This window comes from Tinamus guttatus, unplaced genomic scaffold, assembly GCF_059628265.1.
Source record: "Tinamus guttatus ecotype Peru unplaced genomic scaffold, ASM5962826v1 Tinamus_guttatus_pri_ptg000497l, whole genome shotgun sequence".
NCBI lineage: Eukaryota > Metazoa > Chordata > Aves > Tinamiformes > Tinamidae > Tinamus > Tinamus guttatus.
The window spans coordinates 177,333-192,318 of NW_028289031.1; the positions used below are offsets into that span (position 1 = coordinate 177,333).

Genomic DNA, 14,986 nt, shown 5'->3' on the forward strand with positions numbered 1-14,986 from the left:
TGATGCTGTTTGGATTAACCCATTCACCGAGATGACAGGTTTGTTCTGCCAGCTCAGACACATGACAGGCTGGATCTCTGCCGTAGTGTTCAGTATTACGGTTGGGACTGATTTATTTTTAAACCTGGGGCTTAGCATGGACTGTGTATCTTGCTCATTAGACAGTGTATGTTAGGTGATAGTTATGATAATATTTTATAAAACAAAGAAAAACAATTTGCAGTTGGGCAATCGCCATGGCCAAAATTCACCATATCCTTCAGTCAATTATGAAATTCAACACACCGAACTATTACTCGGATGTTGCTCACAGAGAAAAAGCTTCTCTATATGGGCAGCAAATTTCAAGCAGCAAATCAGATAAAATGCTGGCTTTTCCACATTAGTGCATTGCTCTCATTCAGTAAGTGAATTAACCTAGGATGGGGCATGTTAACGTGGAAAGCTGGCAAACATACAGGTGTCTCGCTAAGAGCTGCCGTGACAGCATCAGTTCTGCCAAACACGCACAGCACGCAAACGGGTTGGACTGTTTAGGTCTGTGGCATTTACCAACCGTGTACCCCAAGCAGCACAGTTACTCCAGTGTTTCTTAAGCAAGCCCCTGTTCCGGGTGTAGGATGCTAAGCGGGTGCAGGGAGGGCACACCTTTGCCATAAGGAAATGGCCCCGTTAACTTTCCAAATTGTGCTAAGAGCAATGCATCCACGTGAGTGGGAAGAGGCTGAATGGGTGCAGGTTTGTGCAAGAGTATTTTTAGGAAGATCAAAGCAAGAACAAAAACTAATTTCAAGATGGTGGGATGAGCGTGGATACTTGGAGTCTCAGATCACCCGCGGTCCTTGTTACAGCGCTGCTGCATGGAGCGCTGCTGCTCTTAGGGCAGTTTCCTCCAGCAGCAGCAGCACCACGAACGCAGGGAGAGCCGCCCTTGGTGAGCACCACGAGGACGATGAGCAGAGCAGCTCCCTCCACCGGGGTCCGGCCCCCAGGCAGGCAAAGGCGCTTTGCCAAAGGCCGCGTCAAGGGCAAATGCACTTAATTCCACCTCTCAGCTGCCACCTCTGCTCGGACGCTGCTGGACGTATTTAGTAACACACACTGGTCCTAGGAACGTGTCCATGCTGCCCTCGATGGGCACCCCGCGTTGCAGGAATTGCCCAGCTCCCCTGCCCCGTGTACAAAGGGAGGGGAGAGCAGCAGGTGAGGAAGGGGCCCACGGGCCAGACTCATCCTGGGCTGCACAAAACAGGCAGTGATAAGGGGAGTGATGCCCTCCGGCCTCTCCCTCAGAGCACCGAACCTCCATCCTCCTCCCCTCGCCCTGAGGGCCGGCCCCACAGCCTCCCCTCAGAGCATCACCCCTTGGGCGCCCTTGCAAAGTGCCTTGAATCCGAGCGTCACAGACAGGTAACAGGATGAAGCCGAGTATTTCATAATGAAACCCCACTGTATCAAATACAAGCAGAACATTTTCTTTAAAATCCCAAGTAAACAGTCTGTATTCTAACACACAAAAGGTCTGTACCAATTAAATACAGTATGGCAGTATATAAATTACAGTTCTTTACAGTAAATAGCAAAATACTAGAGTCCGCTTACTGTACACAACAATCAAAGAACAAACAGCAGCTTTTCAGTAAGGTCCCAGGTATGTCACTCATTCACTTGCTAGGAAACACAGGACAGATACAGCAGGCCACTCACGTCACCCATTTTTACCATGTTACTTTACAAATATCCAGAACAACTTGTACAGGCATCTACAGTATCTACATGTGGAACAACCTTCTTAGGAATTCATGAGCACCATACACAAATCCCTCCATTATTCCCACTATTAAAATAAACTTTACAGATTTAAGATTACTTGAGCAGGTTCTATTTCACCTTGATAACAACCAGCAAGTAACAAGTGCAAAGTCTGCAGTCATGATCCATTCGCTGCTTCTTTGTCTCCCCATTTCCCCCCGACCAAAACCAGAGCGAAAAAGCAAACCCAGCGCGAGCCCCTCGCCCCGCGGCGACGCCGGTTCTGCAGCCTGGGCACCGCGGGCGCCCGCGGCCGCTCCGCGCAGGGCCAGGGCAGCACAGTGGCGGCCTCTAGGAAGACAGAAAACACGAAGCAGTCGGATATTTCCGTGCGCTGAAACGCAGAACGTAAGGCGGCGTGGTGCCCAGTGACGGAAAGAAACTTGGCACCAGCTTTCAGTTAAAACATTTACAATAGAAAGATATAAACAGCAAATGTGACAGTCTAGAACAAGTTCTTTGGTAATTAAGAACAGCAAACCATAGTGTTATTTTTTTCTCCAAATATGGATTTACATCCTGTTTTTCCACAATAAAATATTTTCTTTGTTGTTTAAAATATATTTCCCAAATTGCCGTGTAACAAACAGTCCAGTACCTCAATTATCTACAGATCAGCTTTAACTGTATTTTAGTGTGCAGCCCTATCTGCCAGTGGCAGACAACCTACAGATACACATTCATATATATAATATATATATTATTTATAAAAAATAAGGGAATTAGGTCAAAGACTCTAGAGAGTACACATTCGGTACGGACAGATTAAAATGTACAATAGCTTCAAAAATCCATAGTTTTCTACACAGTGCTGCGTGTAGTAAGTGCAAAAATACTGCAGTTTAGTTAATCCATGATTTCCTGTTCTCCTGCTTCCTAGAAAAAGCAGAAGCCGCCGCGTCTCCCGCATGACAGAGGGCATCTCCTCCTGGTCTGGAGGTGGGTGCCGAGCCTTGGAGCAGGGAGCTCCTCCGTTTCTCCAGGGTGGGGGGCGCCGGGGGCCGCGCGGTGCCGCTCGGCTTCCTCGCAGCGGCCGGCGCTCTGCTGAGGCGGCCGGGCCGGACGAAGACGCCGTGTCGGGGCTTGCACTGGAAGTACTCCCTGCCCTTCACGGTTCCGTCGTGCTTCCCTTCAGCGGGAGGAAACACAGAGCTGATTAATCACTGGAATTTACTTGCGCTTCGAGGCTACGACTGCACGTGCGAAGCATCTTTGGCTATTGCTTGTTGGGTAGCCGAGGCTTTAGCACTGAGCGATGGCATCAGAATGACAAAACACGCTAGGGAGAGCAAACCCGGAAGCATGGGGTTGAACTGTGATCATCCCTGTAATATTACCTTGGCAACTAAAGTTTAGAAGCTCAATCTTTGTTCATTTTATAAAATAGATCTGTCAACCTCACAAATCAATTACTTACTAAGTTCAAAATCTAGCTAAAATTTCAACAATGCTGAAGCTTATTAAACGTCTACAAATACCACCTCTCAAAAGGTCATTTGTTTGGAGCATTTGTAAAGAGCATTTGTTGTAAGAAACGTACTACTCTCCCAGTACCATGATTCTTTTTCTCATGCCATCAAATTGAAGTTTAAAAATTATGCTCAATTACTAAGCTTCCCTAGAGTAAAGAATAAAACAAAATTTCTGTGAAAGCTCTAGGCAGCAATGCAATCTGACAAGCAATAACCATTCCCGTTATTGGCACTGCCCATGAACACATATGTTGGTCAAAATATGTGTCTATTTTAGGGTTTGTTTGTTTTTTTCCGTCTCCTGTAAATAAATAAATAGGTACTAATGAAAACTGCTACTCAGCAAAAAAGATGTTATTCTGCACAACACAAGGAAAATAGGGCTTTTGGACAAATTTTTGAAAAATAACTCTTATCAATCAAAGCATCTCTGTAAGTAGAAAGCCTAGAAAACTGGTGCATCGGATGCCAAGTTGAAGTGGAGGTATTTATTTCCCAACCCTGAACACTGCTCGATTGTGGTGCAGCCTTAACCCAGGTCACGCGAGCCGCATAGGGAACACGGAGCACATTCAGTCTTACCCAGCTGAACGTTTAGCTCAACGCCAATCCAGATTCCAGCTGAAAAATCCACCGTTCCAACGTATCTCACCGTGCCCATCTTATTACTTCCAACGCAAACTTGTTCACCCACCGCCACCCAGCTGGGCAAGACGTGGGCCTGATCCGCAGAGGCGCCTTCTTCTCCGTCGGATGCATCCAAGGGATCCTTCCCAGGGCCGCCGCGCGCGGGAGCTTCCGGGCTGCTCCGAGGCTCTGGGACCTCCTTGGCCGCCTCTCGGCTTCCCGCGGCACTTGCGGAGCCTGAACGGCCCGCGCGGGCGCTCGGCTCGGGGCCGGCGCCGTGGGGCGCCGCGGAGCCGCTCGTCCCGTTGGGGGACATGGGGGGACAGAGCGGGGGAGCTGGCGAGTGGTCAAAGTCCTTCCCGTCTTCGACGCCCATGAACTCGGTAAAGGAATGATCCTCAAGGATGTCCATGGTGTGCTCAACGGTCGCTTCACGCGTTGAAAATTCAATGGTACAACAGGGGGGTTTGTCGTTCGAGGAATCTAATGCTGAAAACGGTGCAGCTGCAGGTAACTGCTGAGAGTCTTTTTTAGTGGCATTGAGGGGGAGTGATGGCTGCTCCGTTAAGGCACTGTTTGGTTTCAGCGGTGACACAGGTAACTTTTCAGTCACTAACTCCTTTTCTGACTCTCGAAACTCCTTGTTCAAAGAAGTTCTTAAATCGTGTGCAAGAGACGGCGCAGGAGAGTCGCCAGAGTCGGGCTCCCTGGCGTGAGCAGCCAGCTGGTCTGTGCTATCACTACAGGGAACAAGCAGGTCAGACAGGGTGGCGTTAGAGGCACTGTGCGAAAAGTAGCCGCTAGTGATACTGCTCGTGGTGGGGCTGCGGGATACCTCTTTCTCAAGAGCACGTGAATTCACGAAGTCCGTTTTAGAGGAACCCCATTCCCTGTGCTCCAGGCTAGCATTGTAAACACTGAAGTCGGCAAACTCCTCCGGGACATAAGGCCGGAAACTTTGAAAACCCTGTGGGCTTAACTTCTTATTAATGGCCTCCAGTTCACTGTCCTCCTCCTCAGAGTCCTGCAAAAGAGAGAGTCAAATGGGATTAGCTACTTACAATACTGAGTTTTCAAGGTCATTAACCTTCCTAGAGGTTTTCCCATTAGGAGGATGGAGAAAAATACACACGTGTATAGAAACACTCTCTGTTGGGAGGACTGAAGCTGCCTTTGAATGGAAGCTACAGAGCTACGTTACGTGAGTTATTCAATTTTAAGAAAATAAGATGAATTCTAAACAGTTCAGAATACATAGAGCAGTAAAGTTTGGAATAAGAGAAAGCTCATACCATTATGAGGTTAGATCTGTGCATCTTTTCACTGTACTCTCTTTCTGAAAGCCATGTATTATAAAACTTTTCTTCCTAAGGCTTAGACCAACTAAAATGTTCCTAGTGGAGGTATTTTGTAGAACTGCTTGACCATCCGCAAGCTAAATGAAAATATGAACTGAAGAGGCCTTAAAAGGGCTGATCTGCCATACTGATTATTCAAAACCAGCTTGCACAATGTGATTTTCTATTAATCTGATAGGAATGAGGCTAAACAGCTTTGCTTTCCCCTTACCACTGTTCAGCTGTCAGACACGTTCATGGTACTTGCAAATGAAGGTGAAAGAATGAGCTATTTCAGGGAATCTCTAGAGAAGCGCAGTGTGTGTATGGATACGTGTTTGGAGGGGAACAAATGAGGATTTCAGTAGCTATTAGTTAATCCCAGAGACCGTGGAGTTAGTTCCCCGCTCTCCTGGGCTGTGTTTTGCTACGTGGCGGCGCCTGGGTGCGACAGGACAGGCACCGCCGCGGGCCGAGGGCTCCGGCCCGTCACGCTGCACCCGAGAAGCCTCCAGCAAGGCGGCAGCCCCTGCGCGCGCTGGGCTCCCCAGGAGGGCTCCCGGGCACCTCGCTGTTCCTATTGTATACCTAAAACTGCTTCATTAAAGTCTATTACCCATAGAAAGAAAAATACTGTCAGAAAAGTACAAACTATTCAAGTGCTTTTAGTCCCGAGGATCTCCAGCGCCTCGTGCTTCTCTGCGTCTTTATCTGCATGGGGGATTTCACGTGCTGCTCAAGGCAAGTTGGGTGGCAGATCTGCACGGTGGCTAGAGCAGCTCCCTGCCCGTAGAAACCTGCCACCAGCTGTCACCAAAGGAAGAGCAGCAATTAAAGAGGGGCCAAAACAGGACCATTATTCAGCAGATACCCTGGCGGTGCTTTATGAAGTGGCCTCTGCTCGCACTAGGCCTGCGGCAGCTGCTTGCAGGTGCCTTGCTGACCTCACCTGTCCTTCACCTGGAGGTTTATCCAAGGAGAGAAACTAGGCCGTGCCCATCCACCTCTTCAAAACTGCCTTATTTACCCATTGGCTTTTCTCAGCGTTGTTTGTACTTTTGAATCCCAATGATCACTGACTGCAACAGCTGTTCTCAATGCTCTTTAAGTGAAGTAAATATTTAAAATATTTTACAGATGAGGAAAAAGATGACAGAGACTGCTAGAATCATTTGCCTTATGGCAAACAGGAAGAGAGTCCACTCCACAAGGGCACTTTCAGTTAAGGTACCAACTTCCCTCCAATTTTCACCTCCCTGTTTAATGAAATTTTCAGAAAACTCCAAAAAACCCTAGTTTGTGTGAGAGGGCCACATCGCGCGTATCGCCATGGCGTGGGGAGGCTGCGGCTCCGCTCCGCCATCCAGACGCCGCCGGCAAGCGAAGCCGCAGGGCGCCAGAGCAAACAGCAGTTCCTTCAGTTTGCTTGTTCCATAAAAACACCTTTACCTGAAAGATCCCTGTACATGAATATTAGGAGACACATGCTTATGCAGCAAGATGTCTGCCCTACCCAGAACTTTTTTTTTTCTTTAAATAAGAACTGTAAAGACTCTCTAAATATTCCTAAATAATCTCATTTTGCTTTATTCTGTATTTTTGAGGTGATCATCACTGCTCACTGTGACCCGTTTCTCATTCAAAGGTTTGTTCCCATTTTTATGTTTTCCAGTTGAAGCAGAAAACTCCTAACTGCTAAAACTCAGTACCTTACCCACACAGAACTGCCTCTTCAGCTGAAACAGCACTGCCAGGCATATTAAATTTTTGTTAGCACAGCAATGGACATCTGAACAAGATGCCTCTACTTGTCCAAGTGCATCTGATAAATCAAATGGCTTTCAGACTCTTAGTATTTGTTTGGATATAAGCTTAGCATCCCTTGCTTACTACTTTTTACAGTCCCATTTCAGAGTTATTTCTCATAAGTAAGTTTGGATGAAGGGCTTATTTTGAAGTGATTCGTGTCCCTGCAGAGAAGGGGCCAGTGTTATGAAGCCTCAGACAGACCACTGAAAATAAGTAAGAGCCACTTGACCGCTAAGTGGTTCTTCAGACATGTGGGTAACGGCAGATGGGTTGAGGAAAGCCTAAGGGGCAGCCACAGGAACCGCTGTGTGCGGCTCCAGCCTCTCCACCATCATGACTATAAAGACAAGGGCTCGAGATGCGGCCTTATTGCTGAGAACGTGGGTCACGAGGAACGCAGCAAACCCGAGGGGAGCAGAGCAAGAAAGATTGCTGCTTTCAAAGCTTCCTTCTGAGCTTCCTGAGAGGAAAAGTGCAGAAATAAAGTAACTTCAGGGTTTTTCTAAATCCTGTGGATATAGAGGGAGGAGAGGAAAAAAAAAATAAAAAGAACAAGAAAGCCTTCCTATACTGCTGAGGACAGTGGAAGAATCAAAGAATAAAATCCTTGAAGAACTGGTAAGGAAGCTGCGGCCACTTCCCTGGGAAGCCACGGAAAGACTTCAACACAACACAGACTTAACTGATAAGAGGAAGAAGGTGACAGCGAGAACCAAGGACAGAAGACTGCAAATAGTGATTTAGCAGCAACACAAGCTAAGGCAGAACTAAACACATCGAGGTTTTCCTACAGCTGCTCTGTAACAAACGTGTCTTTGAAGCAGAGAATTTAAAGCATCCAAGGCTTCAGATCCCTAAATTAGAGCTCTCAAGTCACCTATTCCTGCCCCACTCTTTTGGAATAAGTGGTACTTACTGCTCAGCAGTTGCACCACATCTGCTTCCATTTTCACAGCCTTAAGCAGGCAAAAGGGCTTCAGACATGTTCATTACAGGCAGAACCGAAACACACTCCGTGTGAAAACACGCGCTCCAGTCTGAACACACCGCACCGCACTCAGGCACCACAGCGCGCGCCGCCGCCCCAAGCTTCTGATTTGAAATACTTGTCATGTTCAACACACACGGAAGCAGCGTCTGAAATTGTAGGCTGACTGCTGTATTTCAGGCCAAAGACAAACCGTTTTGTTAACAGCTTTAGCTCTGTTTTTAACCCCTTCATAGATGCATTGTGAACACTGAGGAGCACATTCCAGATAAGCACAAGAAAAAGGCCATACCCCACACTCGTGCCTGTTTAGATGTAGAACACCAGCCTAGTTAAGTTCACTGGTGTCTGGTTCAGGCACTTTGTTATTTGTAATGGATTGCTTTAAATACCGTGCAACCTGAAAAACACAAGCGAGCACCATCCCCCGGCGCTGCCCTGACCCGCCAGGCGGGGGGCGAGCTGGGGCAGGAGGCGCTCGGAGCGGGCACTCGGAGCGGGCACTCGGAGCGGGCACTCGGAGCGGCGCGTGGAGCTGGCGGGGGAACAGGCTCCTCGGGGCAGAGCCGTGAGAGGCCCCGGCGCTGCCCCTCAGCCAAGCGCGGGCAATAAAAACCCCCGCTCTGAAAAGCATGAAGGAGCCTTTGCACGTGACAAAAAAAAGAAAAAGCCCAGGCAATGCCAGGCACGCATGGCTCTGAAGGTGCTATGGAATTTTTTGTAGCAATTTAGTTTCTGTAGGTTGTTTTTCAACCAGCTAAAAGGTTTTGCCTTCAGAAATCCTTTGGTGCTATTTGTACCTGTGACTCAGCTGACGCGCTGACTCACGCTAGGGAAAAGTAACGGCATGGAGCACACAGCAGCTGCCACCTAGAGAGGAGCCAAGCTTCAAATGTGAACGCCAGAGCACTCGGATACTTGTTATCCTCTGCAAAGTGGCGTTAGGAGAAACGAGAATTTTCTCAGCTGTTTGGCTATATGGTCAGAATGAAGCTGTTGAATTGGAAGAACCCATCAGGGGCACTTTGTGTGGTAAGAGGCCTGTAATACTCAAGCGAAATCATTTCAAGGTTCCCAAAGCTCAGATTAAAGCAGATATTTACAGCTAAGCTCCACAGCCCCAGCACTGAGTCTTTCCCAGAGCAGAAATGACGATACAACCTTTTGGTGAAGCAGCAGTGAGGAAGGGATTGGACAGGGGAGCAAGAAAACCTCCACCTCAGCACGTCGCCTGAGCTATGAGGGGGACAGGCCGCCGGTTAATGAAGAGCTGCCGCCCCGTTTGAGCCGCACGGCTTCCACACCAGCCAGCTAGAAGCTTTTGGAGCGCACCCACACCTAACGGCACGGTTACTTACACCAAGTGGGCTCATTCCAGTTACTCTGGGGCATAGTCACAAAATCTGGGTAACACACACAGGAATATTAGAGTGACAGCAACAGGATTCACTAACCCCCTTTCACTCGATCATTTGCGTGCTGTGTTCAAGCCTCCCCTCTCCCACCCTCCCTGCAAGGAGGAAAAGTCCCACACGAGTAATGATTGAAGAAATCAGCTGCGTTATTTCCAATCACGGACTGCATTCACAAGCCAGGCAGCACCTCTTCATTTCAGCCATGAGTTTCAATCACAGGAGATGACGTCCACGCCGCCCCTCTTGCCCTGCTACCTTAGACCCACCACCAAGCAGCCCTAAGCGCCCCAGCAGGCGTGAGAAACCCGGGCAAAACTTACAATCTTCTCCTCCTGCACGCTATTGCTTTCTACTGGCCTGCTGCTGGCACTGCTCCGCACGGGCACAGCGCAGCCCGCACCGTGTACCTGAGAGGAGGCCATGCTCTGCAAAGGTCAAGACACACAACACATCACGACGACACGACACTGGCCACGGAGCACAACATCGAACGCGTGCGGGTTAGAAGGCACTGAGGCATCTTGGCAGTGAAACATATGCTGGTTATACAAAATTCAGGTTAACAGCACTGCTCTCGACCGTGTTTTAGGATGAGGAATAAAGGGTCAGACCCTGGAGCATCGTTTGACAGAATTACTGTCTACAATGAAAAAATACATCAGCATCTTCCTGAAGAAAGTCACAAATTACTGTTAAAGTAGAACACAAGAACCCCATACAGAAAAATACTTACCAAGAAATGAAAACGCCTCATGTTTCAGATTTTAAAAAAGTGTGTATCAAACAAAAACCTCCAAACCGATTAATTTTACCAGAGAATTACCAAGTCTTCTTGCAAAAGCTGCATGCTGCAAACAATTTTCCAAGCACACAAAATACCTATATCCATAAAAACAAGGTTGTTCACAAAAATTACCTCTTGGCTAAGCAGAGGTCGCCTTTCAAGTGGGGTCTTTCTTTTATGTTCCTCTTTCACTGGCATTAATGGCTTGAAAAACTTTGGTGGCTGAGGAGAAAATGCTTTAAAGGGGCTTGTCATTAAAGCATGGGAATTCTCTGATACGACACCTAGAAAAAAAATATATATATAGCTTATGTTAATTCTTCACATTTGGACTGCAAGAGAATAATCTAAAATGATGGTAATGGAGCCATGCATTTGTAAAGTTCTGGCTACAGAACATCAGGCAGTATTGTAGGATTCATCCACTACCCAAGGACGAAATATTGCAGAGCTCTACGAGGGGAAATTATGTCCCTTTGAGGAGTCTGGAAAAAGAAAGAAATCAGAGAGCAGCAATATCCACCTCCTGCATCCTGAGGCTCCCCTATTTCTCCCTTTCATTCGGGTCATAAAAACCGCAGGAAGTGTCCTTGAAAACACACCTGAAAGCTCCTTGCCTCCTTGGCCCAAGCTTTCCTCGGCTGCAATTCCTGTCACGCTGGCATCAAGCCAGTAATCACACGTGGTCAGTGTGATTGAAAGGAAAACAACAGGCAAAGAAGCAAAGAATAAACTCTTCATCCCTCTCTGTTCCTTCAGCACTTCTCTACCTATGTTGCCTGCTCAGGAACATCTTGCTACGATTTGACCAAAAGCAAACAAAGCACCTGTGACACAATGATATGCAAGACCAAATATCCAAATTTTGAAAGGAACCTATAAAAGGCCTTTCCCCATTTGATAAAAGTATCTTAATTTTCAAATTTGTAAGCTTGCAGTAATTCCTTTATTTCCATTTTTGCTTCATTTCCAATATAGTTTATTTTTCTCTTTTTTTTGACATCCCAATTTCCCGTCCCTTCCTGCATGTCTTTATGCATTTCTCTTTTCCCATCTGTTTCCAGATTAACTTCAGCTGCTAAAGCAAGAAGCCACATAATGTATTTAAGAGGGAAAAAAGCACCAAGAACTTAGTTTTCAATTTCAAGTTGCAGGAATGTGCTTTTCAGCCTAACAGCAAATGAAAAAGAAGGTCGTCACAAACGTATGTGACAGTCTCACCACTGCCGTCTTTGCTCTTGCGAGGGGACTCCCTGGGTAAAGTACCATAGCATGATACATCTTGATAACTGGAAGAACAGTCAGATATATCGAGGTGACTTTCAGACCAACCCTAAGAAACAAAAATACATGAATGTACACTCTGATACAGACAAACATGGAGAAATTAACAGGCAAATGCAGACATGGCTTTTTTGTTTTTGAACAGCTAAGAAATTGCAATTTAAAAATAGTTCTGTCTCATGCGACTATTTAGAACTGAATACAATTTTTAGTGAAGTATATTAGGTTCTCCTGTATCTTTCCCATTTCCTCTTGTCAGCCTTTATAGTCCTAACTTAAAGAGCAGAGAAGGACAAAAAGACGTTTAATGTAAAATATTATTAGAACAGCATTTAGTATTTGTATTATTTAAACAGCTAAATACAGCTAAAAAAACCCTTTTTTTCCCCCAAATCTCAAATACACCTTGTTTTAAAAGACAAAAACTGAAAGTGGGTGCTGCTCATTTTTATGAGCACTGAAGTTTGCTTACCTTATCATCTTCATCACAAGCAGAAAGATCTAATCGGCTACAGGACACCTGCAAAACACCAGGAGGCAGAGTGAGAAAATGCCTAGCTTTTATTCTCACGGTATAAAGCCTTGAGGAAATGCTGTAATTCCTTAGTCCTAGCAAACATTATGTTTTGCTTTCATGTAGGAGAGCAACATTTGTGCTGAGTGGGTGACAGGTGACTTCACAAAGTACATGCAAAACAAAAACTACCCCTTACACTAGGAAAAAAATAAAATAGTGGTTTTAAAAAACGATGCTAAAGCTTTCTGGTTCAGAGCAGTCAGTAATCTAAACTATTTCCATAGTTTCCATAGTTAACACGGAGAAGAGTTTAGACCAAACTTCCCCCTGACTCCCCACCCCTCTCTCTCTGTTATCTTGTAGGATGGAGAGCTCTAGGGAGTGGTTTCTATTAAAGGATCCCTCGGAGTCATTTCCATTTGTGCCAGCATTTCTATACTTGCTGTATTAATTCGAGAACACCCAAGTGTTGGATGGTAACAACCACACGTTACACCTGCACGCAAGTGCGCACACACGCACACAGACACAAGGAAAAAGCTTCTTAGCACTAACTTGGGAGAGAACAGCAACGACTCTTACGTTGTGGACATTTGGAGAGCTGATGCTCCTGCGGATGTTCCTCGCCTTGGTGGACAGAGCTTCTTTGACTGTGACTGCCTGGGTAGAGAAAAGCACATTAAGAGATGCACTCATAGCAAAGCTGGACAACTTACTATTATCCTTCTGCAAAGTCACCAAGAAGGATAGAAGCATTTTTCACAGTGTAGCTAACTGCAGCTTCTTGCACACAAGGGTTATATATTTACACAACTTAATTTACACATATAAACTTACATTCTTTGGCCCTTGCTTTTTCAGGTTCTCTCTATTAAGCTCCCAGGAGTTACTGGATTCACCAGTGTTGGGCTTTATCTATTTCACAGCAGTACTGATACATTTACCTGTGCAATATTTGTGTTCAACCTCTCTTAAAAAAAAACAGAAGCCAACAAAAAAGATACCCTCCCAAACCTCCTATATTTAGTATTTTAAAATCAAAAACACCAAGCATGTCTACAAATTATAATAAAACATTTCTTAAAGTCGCACTAAATGCCTTCTACTTGCCTGTCTCAGTCGTTCCAGGCTCAAAATGTTCTCCACTTGCAGAACACCTCGGGTGTATTTTTCCATGTAGGTTTCCCCATCAGACGTCCCCTCGTTCTCACTCCTTGCAGCCATCAGTGCCAAGGTCTCACGATCCTCAATTTCTTCTGTAGCCTAAATTGTAAATTGCACCATTAAGCTCTTTATTTTAGAGCCTATTATTAATCTTTGGAATGTGTTAATTCATTTATTCAGACCATCTAAACCCAGAAATTAATTTGAATCCATAACTCTTACACAGAGCAGAGACTTTTCTACGCAGGTATAAATCATGCTGAACTAAGAGGGGCTCAAGCTTGGGCTAGTTTTGTACATTTATTGCAGTCATTCTCCTTTAAGAACAAGGAGAATACAATCTGAAACCTCCTATGTTACCAATTAACAAGCAATTTCCTTCCCAAATCAAAGTGACAGTTACATGGTGAAAAACCTATTTATGTTTTAAGTGGTCTAATTGTTTACCTTTAAAATCAGTTTTAAAAGTTTAAAATTTGTACAATCCATGTATATAAAGCTATTTATGCTGCCATCAAACTAATCCTCCCAGCTATTCCATTTTCACTCACCTATATATGCTCTAGAGTAGCCTCTACGTTTCCCCTTTAAACACTCATGGTAGTTTCAAAATTACCACTACTTACTGCAGGGTCTCACCACAGATAACTTGGGCAAGATTCCTCCCATCAGCAACACCAAACATGCACTTCCCAGTCAGCAGTTCCCACCCTATTTGGTCATTCTATTTGTTTCAGTGAATTTGCCAGAAAAATATGGTATAATTTACCTTTGGGATATTGGATACTATTTCGTAGGTCACTCCACAGGCATAATGTATATTTTTCAAGGATATTCTCCTTTTCAGGCTCTGGGTAAAACTCTAGAAACAAAGTAGTTTAGGATTATTGTAGTAACAATGATTATCTATGACACTAAGGCAGCAGCAATGCAAAAACTTGTTTTACCACAACAGTGCATTTCCCAGGACAATAATTCTGTAAGTTACTTTTCAGCCCAAATAACAGTTTAAGTATTCTTTATAGTGTTACAACTTGTGTATTTTATACAGTCATGCTCAGTACAAAACCCTACCAAGTCCAATCAGCAACATTTTACTCCCATTTTGCACTGATGCTTACAAAATAGCTGTAAAACAGCTTGTAAAAACTGAGAAAAATGCAGCTGTAGAAGTCTGATATCCATAGTTTTCATTTTGTGAGCCAAGATGTTAAACAGGAATGTTAAACATGAATAAAAAACCCTTTACTACAGCAAACCCTGATTTCTATAACTGTTTCTAACTATAATTGCAACAGTAAACACAGTTTGCACAAAAACTGCAAGTTTAATTTCTTTCACCGTCAATTAGCCCTTTAGATCACTAACAGGAGACTTGATTTTCATTTAGTAAGACATTTTAGAGAAATGAAACTAGCAAAAGAAAACACACCAAATACAAAAAGGTATAGAATTCAACTGAGCTGTCAACAACAGCTTTTTTTTTTTTTTTTTTTTCCCCCCGCCTCTCTTCCTCCTGCCAAAAATCTTAAAACACTGTCTCAATCACTTAGGAAAGAGAGGGACATAGTTTCAGAGAGCATCTGACTGCCTAAGACCACAAAACTGCAAATAAAAAACAGAATCCACTCCTGTGGCCAAACAAAACACCTTTACTTGAGATGAGCATCGAACAGCTGGAAGAAAACGCGTGCACATGGGTCATGGTGGTGGGGAACAAACCTAATTTATAATTGACAGAATAGCAAAATGAAAGGAAAAGAACATATTGCATTTA

General features: G+C 45.0%; 1 protein-coding gene across 2 annotated transcripts in view; it reads right to left on the minus strand.

The window, feature by feature from the left end:
• Nucleotides 1-2,495: 2,495 nt before the first annotated feature.
• Nucleotides 2,496-14,986, minus strand: part of KIF13A (kinesin family member 13A) — a 101,141-nt gene continuing 88,650 nt past the window's right edge. The window contains exons 32-40 of one of the 2 annotated variants that reach the window (XM_088533379.1): nt 13,979-14,071; nt 13,152-13,308; nt 12,628-12,701; nt 12,001-12,048; nt 11,466-11,577; nt 10,377-10,528; nt 9,781-9,885; nt 3,867-4,935; nt 2,496-2,941 (exon numbers count right to left, since the gene is read on the minus strand). In XM_088533379.1, the coding sequence (XP_088389505.1) occupies nt 2,655-2,941; nt 3,867-4,935; nt 9,781-9,885; nt 10,377-10,528; nt 11,466-11,577; nt 12,001-12,048; nt 12,628-12,701; nt 13,152-13,308; nt 13,979-14,071 (2,097 nt within the window). In that variant the 3' untranslated portion in view covers nt 2,496-2,654. The remainder of the gene's footprint in view (nt 2,942-3,866; nt 4,936-9,780; nt 9,886-10,376; nt 10,529-11,465; nt 11,578-12,000; nt 12,049-12,627; nt 12,702-13,151; nt 13,309-13,978; nt 14,072-14,986) is intronic. The other variant, XM_088533378.1, reaches the window with a different exon arrangement.